This window comes from Cyclopterus lumpus, chromosome 24, assembly GCF_009769545.1.
Source record: "Cyclopterus lumpus isolate fCycLum1 chromosome 24, fCycLum1.pri, whole genome shotgun sequence".
Taxonomy (NCBI): Eukaryota; Metazoa; Chordata; class Actinopteri; order Perciformes; family Cyclopteridae; genus Cyclopterus; species Cyclopterus lumpus.
The window spans coordinates 12,382,590-12,391,741 of NC_046989.1; the positions used below are offsets into that span (position 1 = coordinate 12,382,590).

At 40.4% G+C, this 9,152-nt stretch overlaps 1 protein-coding gene across 1 annotated transcript in view; it reads right to left on the bottom strand.

The window, feature by feature from the left end:
* LOC117727037 (reticulon-4-interacting protein 1 homolog, mitochondrial-like) overlaps positions 1 to 6,003 on the bottom strand; it is a 7,989-nt gene extending 1,986 nt beyond the window's left edge. The window contains 9 exon segments of the mRNA XM_034527003.1: positions 85 to 180; positions 1,810 to 1,961; positions 1,964 to 1,992; positions 2,583 to 2,719; positions 2,830 to 2,878; positions 3,290 to 3,414; positions 3,827 to 3,895; positions 5,153 to 5,304; positions 5,390 to 6,003. Coding sequence (XP_034382894.1) covers positions 85 to 180; positions 1,810 to 1,961; positions 1,964 to 1,992; positions 2,583 to 2,719; positions 2,830 to 2,878; positions 3,290 to 3,414; positions 3,827 to 3,895; positions 5,153 to 5,304; positions 5,390 to 5,687 — 1,107 coding nt within the window. The 5' untranslated portion in view covers positions 5,688 to 6,003.
* Between the last annotated feature and the right edge of the window lie 3,149 nt (positions 6,004 to 9,152).

Here is a 9,152-nt window from a genome sequence, read left to right on the forward strand (position 1 = left end):
ATTTACATGGCCCCATTCTGTCAGCATAGGTTGTTCCGAATGACAAGTAGCATGTATGATATCAGTATTTAGGCAGTACAGTACCATCCCTGCATCCACCAGCTTGCTGACCTCGTCCAGGGCAGGCCCATCTGGCGCATAAAATCCCCACCGATAGAAGACTCCTCTTGATATTATGTTCTAAGAGACAACAATTGGAAGTCAGGCAGGTATGAATCTCACAGAGTACAAAAGAACACAGAGTGGTTATATCTGGGTGTAGAAATACTGAGTCTACAAACAAAAGGTCCCCATGCGTCCTACTTTGATCTCTAGGTTTTCATGACAATGAGCTCACTACTGAAAAAGGAACATTTGTAGAGAGTCAAAATCTAAATCTAAATAATTTGAGTCACATAAAAAACAACCAAGACAAAACAAATGCCAAGACAGACATATTGTATGCACATCCACATTGACTCGTGCAACATCCCAAGAGTGAGAAGTACCAGCATGGATGACATGGAAGAAAAACTGATCAATACATACTTGCGGATAGACCAGTTAACTACCTGTACAGTAGCTTCTAAAAAGTTCCTAACTGAGATTTCACATATAATTATTTAAATGATCTTTTAGGGTAACTATTCTGTTATTCCTAGACATGGCATCCATCCAGCGAAAACAGGTATTTTGTTTTGTCAATTTAATTATGTTACAAAGAAAAACACACAATCCAAATTAAGGTGCACCAGGAAGGAGAGAAGAAAGAAGAAGAGAAACATGCACTAATCTTAATATTCACCACTTGGCATGATTTTGTCACATCTTTTTAGCTTCCGGTAAATATATTGCTGCTTGCTTTAAAAAAAAAGAAACATGTCGGCAAGATGCGTCAGTGCTGACAAGAAGTTGAACACTAGAGGGCTCAGTTGTGCTGTGATCTCCCAGATGAAAAGGGCGTGCTGTCTAGAGCTGGGCAATGAGGGTGTGACTGATGTGGCTGAGCCCGGCCAAACTGACCAGCTGGCTGCGACCGTGGACAAAGGGCCCCGAGGCTTGGCAAGAAACACACAAACACTGGTATTTGCTGGGTGGAGATAGCCAGCTACAATATGCACAAACACCAAATACTGCTGGTTCAGCAGCAAACACGTGCATGCACACACATCGCATCTAGAACGCCCACACTCACGGTCCCATCCACACAAAGCCAACACGGCCAGCCGTGCAGTCACCAATGCCCAGAACAACTTGAGCAGCTCCACTCTGTCCTCGGCTATTCACCCACTTCCTTCATGACACATACACGCCACTAATAGAGCAGCTGGAGGGGGGGGGGAAACCCACATTCAACAACACATGGCGTACACCTATGCAGGGGCTGAAACGCTTAATGATGAATCTCCCTTTTCACCTGCACACAGTCAGATTAATTTCACCCGGCAGGGTGTATTTTTCTACCTTTACAAAGAGAGAATATGCATTGAAGCTATGTCGAGTTCAACTTCAATTCATCTGATCAACTGAATAGAAATAAATGTAAAACCTCTGGCTGGAACAGGTGTACACCCATTAGGCAATGTTGTCTTTCCAAGCCACTGATTATTAAGTATTTCATTTCAGTTTGGGAGCACCTGTGGCCCTTACCCCTTGCTAATGGTTTAATGAAAAATACCAGACTGGAAAAAATAAACAACAGGACAATAAAAGTTGTTAGCGGGGGGAAATGGATGTGCTTGTCAGACCGTAAACAGCAGCGTAATCAACATCAGCTTTGTTTCTGTTTCAATGCGTGTTGAAAATGAAGGTTTATTTTGCTCATCTTACCTGTGTGACCTTGCTGTGCAGTGAGCATCCAGCTTGAAATATCCCGTCGAGTAGGCCCAAGGAATCGGTGTTGAGGAGTAAAGGTGTTACCAGCGTGACGTACTTTGCCCCAGCCCAGGGCTTCAGCAGGCCCATCGCCCACTGCTCCGTTTCCCCCCCACGTTGTCCAAGATCACGTCAAACCTGACAGTAAAAACACAGACTGTCAAACTTAGGATGACCCTGGTGGAGAAAGGTTTTAAAATACAAAACACAAGCACTTCCTATTAGGTTAGTGGTTATAAGAGCATTGCATGTTTGATCATCTCACGTCGCTATCCTCCTTATTGCCGGAGGATTTCCCTAATTTTAAAGAGTGTTTTGTTGTTGAGCAGAAAGCTAGGATTGACCAGTTTTGTTTCAGGGAGGGGAGAGAGGGGTGAACCCACATCCACTGAGGGCCTTGAGCCCTGGTTTCCATGGAAACTACACAGCCAGTCAGTGAGCTGTTGTTGCCATGATGACAGGAAGATGTTTACCAACATTCGGAGTGTGGTTTAAAAGGGACAAGGGCACACAATTCTTGCAGTCCTGGAGGATTTCTTTTCATTAGCACCTTTTCTGAACTCGTACTGACTATAATGGTACTTCAGGAGTAAACTTTGAGCTTTAACTTCTGCTTCGATATGTTTAAAAAATGAATAGAAACGATACAACGTCAACATATAATGTGCTATGTGATTTCATAGTCTGGTTACATAAATTAAAAAGCGTGTCATGGCAACAACACCTACTTCTCCATCATTTCCAGCTGTTCAAGTGAATCTCCTGCTGTGTAGTCCACAACCTCATCGGCCCCCAGCCCTCTAACAAGGCCTTCAGCATTCTGTGAGCAGGTAACCGTTACGTGGGCACCCCAGGCCTTCAATAACTGTCGGCACACAGAGGAAGAAAACAGAAATATACACACACAAACACAGTAAGTTTAAAAAAGTCAAACATACACGTCAATACAGCGAGAGGAAATACAATCTGCCTTACCTGAATAGAAAATGTTCCAACGCCTCCCGATCCTCCAGTGATCAAAACTCTAGGAGGAAAAGAAACCAGCAACCAGAGGGTCATTCAATTACTGTGTGACTCATTTAAACAAAGCTACTTCAAGCAGTGGCGGTAAAAGGGAAGATTTACACAGTCTACGGGTTAAAGGCAGGATCTAAAACCCTTTGGATGCCAATTAGAATGAAACAGAAGAACAGACCCACCACCAAGTATTGCTCTGCATGACTAATTTAACAGAAAAAGAGGCCATCTAGAAACTCCAAGACATTAAATAATTCATTCAAGGTTTGAAGGCCTTTTGTCATAGTTTTTCTTTTCACTGATGCTGTGATTCACACGTCTAATGTTTTCTAACTTGTGTGTATACATGTTGATGGGGTCCAATACACAGTATTGGTTACAGTATCCAGTATCTGGACACGATCAGGCTGGTGCTTGCCTTTTATTTGAAGAGCTGTCTCTGCAAAGACCACCTGCATTGACAAGTGCAGACAGAGCCGTGTTGGCTACATAGGGGATCGATGCTGCCTCTGTGTGACTCAATAATTTTGGTTTATGGGAAACCTGCAAAAACAGCCAGGAGTTAGAAATAAATCAACATATCGACAATTCTTTTTAATTAACAATTGAAATGCTCAGTCTAGTCATCAGATCTACTGTGAGGGCAGCTAGCTATTCGTTGGTGAATACAATAAAAGTAGAAGAAAACAGAGAGGCCATTTGTGTCTCTCAATAATTGGTGCCAAAATGGCTCCTGCAACCAATCCAATTTAACCCTGATTACCTCGTACACTGCAGGATTACATAACATGGTGCACTTCGCCCAGACTTTGTTAAACATCTTTTGCTACTCATACAAGAGCTCTTAATCAACTATTTCCATTTGTTTGAACACATACGGGCAGGAAAGTTGATTTATTCAGTCAACTAATGATGAAAAGCAATAACTCCTAACTCGACTACCGCTGTGGCTCACCTCATACTCTGTTAGAGTCACAAATTCTGCCAAACTGCCTTGTTTCCATGGGGGAACCGTAGCCCACACCTGGAACACAAATAGGACATTTAACATGCTGGACACAACACAATTTAACCACCTACACTTATTTTTGTAACCCGATTAATCGGCTATTAAGCTCTTAGTCAGCAGATCTCCTCTCATCATGCGTTTTCCAAAGACATTTTTAAACTGATGGAATTGAATTACTGGCATACGGTCGGTGGGTTTTCTTTAACAGTATATTGTTCTATTATTTAATTACATTCACTTTAAGTTGAATTTGCATCATCACATGTGTCTCTGCAGGAAGACAGTAATGTGGAAATGTGGGAAGCAGCACAGTAGAGGTCTCAGGATATTATTCATGTGATGACCAAGCAGAAAAAGGTTCATCTTTCTTCCAAGAAAATGCCTGTGGATGAATTGACTATAAAGTTGCCGGCATTAAGGGTCTGCAATACGATGACAATATCTTTTTTTTTTTTTTTTTTTAAGTCAACAAACATTATTACTACAGTAGCCATTTATTTTGATACTAATATCTTTGGGCGTGTTAGATCAGTGGTACCCAATATTTGTCATTGAAGCAATGTCTACTTATGACCTTGTCGGTTCCATTATATCAATCGGTTATGACCAGGTCAATAATACAAACAAAATAATTTTGTATTGTATAACTTTTTTCCCTAACCTGTTGATCATCCTCCCCCAGGATGTCAGGACCTCAGGTTGTGAACCACTGTGTTTGAATAGTGTGGACAGATTTGCAAATCAATGAGCCGGACAATTTAATGGCAATGTTGGATTTTATATGTCTTTTGCATCAAGATTATGAAGAACTTGGTTTCTTGATTACTCAATTTGCTGAATGCAAAAAAAAGACATTAGTTTCTGGTTATCTTGACAATAAATAGTTTCTCAATAGATTTTCTAATGATAGTATATTACAACATTGTTAAATTATGCAACATCATGCCTCTCTGAAATATAACAGTCAGTATAGGATTTTCCCTCCTGGTCTTAACCATCTTATCTGTTTATTTAAAACTAAATGTGTTGGTGCAAAGCCTGTGTTTATGCAAGATAACATTCATGCATGTGTTCCTATGGTCACACTGTGTATAAAATAGAAACACATGCATATCATGATTTAACACCCATTGGTTTGTCTTGTCTGCCTAATAGCCATGTCCTTATATTGCCATACTGTCTTTAATGTTAATGTTTTCCATCAGGATATAATAAACTAAATACATTTTACGAATAAAGTTATTAGAGACAGGTGTGCAGTGCAGTTTATACCTCATCTCCTGGAACAACATGTGTAACCTCAGATCCACAGTCCTCCACTACACCGGACACATCACGACCCAGAATCAGAGGGAACTCACTATCATTGTCCATCACAGACAATGGATCCCTTCTGAATTTAAGCATTTTAGCTCCATAACCACCTGAAAATGACAAAGCATGCAGGTATATTAAGACAATTACAACTACAAATCATCGATTATGTCCTATTTGTGTTCACACACTTACCCCTCATAGATACATCAAGAGGGTTGAGACTAGCAGCATGGACTCTAATCATCACCTCGCTGGGAGAGCTGACAGTGGGGACCGGAAGTTCTTCTGTGTACTTTAAAGCCCCATTAGTACCATACTGATCAATGACCCAGGCTGACATACAGCCATGCAGCCTTGAAGGTGAACTGCATATGTGCCTCCTGATGCACACACTCCAGTATGCCCTGGCTAATGTTTTGGTCGAGTCTGCTGCTTTCGCGTTGAACAAACACAGTAACCGGGTTGACGCCATCGCTCTGACAGAACCCATCAAGTCGTCCTTCACCGGATGTGCCTGTGGGGTCAGCGTTTGATGCGTTCAGTCTTTTGGAAGGACACTTGTAACTAAGTTAGCTAGCTGGGTGGCTAGGTAGCTACTCAGCTAATAGTAGCACGTCCAGGTCGTCAGCGCTCAAAGCAAACAATGTACATAACCTTAATAGGTCAAGTGAGTACGCGACAGCGCCTTTGGGCACGTGCAGTGTATTATCCAGCGTCACATTAAGGCTGAAATAAAAAACACTGTGACAAAACACAGCCGATAGCACACCTCTCAAGGGCTAGATGGCTACATAACAAGCGAACCTTTCAACTCACAAGGCTAGCCAATCAGAATCCTGGAGCTAAATATTCTGACCAATAGAGTAAGAGAATTACTCTGACGTGTTTCATTATGATTATTATTATTATTATTTTAGACTTTTTTTAAACGCATGATATAATATGTTATGATATAGAAATAGAAATAGATTAATTGAATTCTGTGCTTTTTAAAAAATCATATCACTCAAAATTAATCAAAACTGTATTACATATTGTATGTAAACCCTATACTTTCTATTTGTAAAGCCTAAATAATGTATGTTATATATTTTTATTGTAAGTAGAAGAGACCTCTAGTGCATTGGTGTATTGAAATTAATCATACATGCTTGTATTGTTTTGTGTTATAGTATTATTAAGTAGCAATATCATGTTTGATATACAGTATAACATAATAATATAATAAGCATACTAAAATAAACATCTTGACAATGAAATTCCAACCAAAAACATAATCAAACCTAAACCCTAATAGACAATAAATAATTGTATTGCACTGGCTCCATTAATTCTCAAACACAAAAACACATTATGTAGCAATAATAATCTATTATCATAAAAATGCATGTGTACATGAAAAAATTATAACCCAATATACTTGAGAGGTCCACTCAACAGTAACGTGACTACTGAGTGCTCCATCGGCTCGAGACAAATGGGTGGAATACATGCCAGTATAGCAAAGACTAATGGACGGAGCACAGATCAGCAAAGAAAACCCAAGGCAAATGCAAAAAACATTATCTGTTTATGTCCATTGGGGTTCATTAATGTTTCCATGATACTTCACAATTATAACATGGCATTAGTGTATTATGTCTTAAAGTTTAAATCTGGGCAATGTAGTCACACACAAAAATGCCCTATGCTTAGACACAGCTTATCTCTTTTGCCTTTTAATTCTTAAACTGAGAGTTACATCACTTTAAGATAGTTACTCACATTGAAAGTGGGCTGAAAGCAACACAGCGGCCCTGTTGTTGACCATTATAGATCACTTCTACAAAAGCTACAAGGGCTCCAATTAGGAGTTCTCCTGAGGCATGAAAAGCAAGACAAAGAAGCAACTCAGTTACCTCATGTTATCCTATTATAGGCTGGTGAAATAATAAAATTAAAATAAATCACACTTGTCCCATGCAAATGACAATCTGCAAGAAGGGAGAGAGGTGTGAAAATAATAAGAACGTGGGCCCTGTGGCTGTGTGATCATGATTCAGCATGAAACCAGGCAACAAACAGTGCTGCCATTATGATCACAACTCCCAGGGGGAAGAGGGCACACTGAAAAGTGGGTTCTTTGTCCATGCTGGTTCATTACAGTGGCTCTGTCTAATGAATTATACTCCTGGCTGCTGCTCCAAAATCCTCTATGTTACTATGATTAGAGGTTGTCATCTTTCAGGCAGTACACTGACTAAAATAACCATGATTGAAAATGTCTTGTTGACCTGCTTGCCAAGACAAGAATGGGTCAGACTATGAGAGCAGCATCTGTCTTGAATTGTTTTATTAAAAGGGTCATTCTTTCCCAGAAAACACCATGTGTTGCTTTTCTAGGCCTCCCTTCCATCTTGGGACCTGTGGCCCAAATCACACGGCAGCTCTAAAAACATACAGCTTTGATCTAATTTAATTTAGTGGTCATGTAGACAGGGCAGTGCAATGTGACCCAGGAGACTTTAAGTACCCCTCCGGTCACCTATCTATCATGTGCAAGGAATATTTCAAATATATCACAGCAAAGTGATAGTTTTTTTTGCATTCGCATCTTTCTCATCTGCTGTTCCATGCATTCATTTTTATTGCATCCTTCTTCCTTTAAGGTCAAACAAACCAATTAGCAGTCAAATCTCCAGATGCTTGGCACACCACATCTTAACAGTGAGCCTGCAGTGAGGTTGGGCATGAATGGCCACACACTGCTTGGAAAATGATCACACAAGCCTTGTTTATAACATACAACTTCTTCTGAGCCATGACAGAGAGACTGAGAGGTTGACTGGACACCTCTCATTTGCTGGGCTCTGAGATTATATTTTTAGAATAAGCGATTGGTTTCTCTCCTTGGTAACTGACCCACTTTTTCTTGAATAGGTCAGACACAAGTAGCCTACAGTGGATACTGACTGTGGTTTAGAGACATCTAGAGGAAACCCAAACGCTTCTCTATGCTTCTTTATCTATGTCACGCTTGGTTTTCACTTGATCTAAATGGTGTAAAATGAACTGCCTGTGAGATAAACTCATCCTCGCCGTGTGTTAATAGAATAATATGTGTTTAATGAGGTAGACTTGCAGGTGACACAGGTGAACCACAACATTCGTATTAGATTTTGTATGGTCACTATAGTGGCCATATAGTGTAACTGGATGGGGTTGCTGGTGTAAACATTTAATGCACAGTGAGCATGCATTTACAACAGGGGTTAAACCACACACCTGGAGCACACAGGCTGGTTATCATGCAGTAGGACAGGGATAAATATACAACTTGAAGAGCAAGAAACCCATAGGCCTCCAAGTTTGTAAACTCTGTTTGTTGATCTCGCCACAAGATCATGTATTCAGTCGTGTGTGTGTGTGTGTGTGTGTGTGTGTGTGTGTGTGTGTGTGTGTGTGTGTGTGCGTGTGTGCGTGCGTGCATGCTTGCGTGTGCATCCCTGTGTATGTTTGTCTGTCTACGGCTAGTCTCTGTAGGCCTATGTGCCTACTGAGCAAATGGCAAAATGAACAGAGAACAGACTACAACAGTTCTCTGTACGTAGGAAGAGAGCTAGTTAGCTGTTAGCATCCGGTGGGCAGCAGATTCCTGCAGTGTGTTTGGCTAAATAAGCTAACAGCTAACAGGACTAATACAGACAACATAACTAAGATAAGAGATAAGATAAGATAGCAGGCCGGACCGTCTCTGTCCAAGTGTTGCACAGTGAACTGCAGTTTGGCTGCATAGATTAAAATGAGAGCATATCTGTTGCGTCATTCGGTGAGTGAAAAACACGTCTGATATGCTAACTACACACTTATATTTTAATACATTGAAATTAAATCTGTTTAGCTCATTTATACATGACATTTATTTTAAAAAACACATTACTAAAACATCCATAATACAAGATGTTAACAAATACAC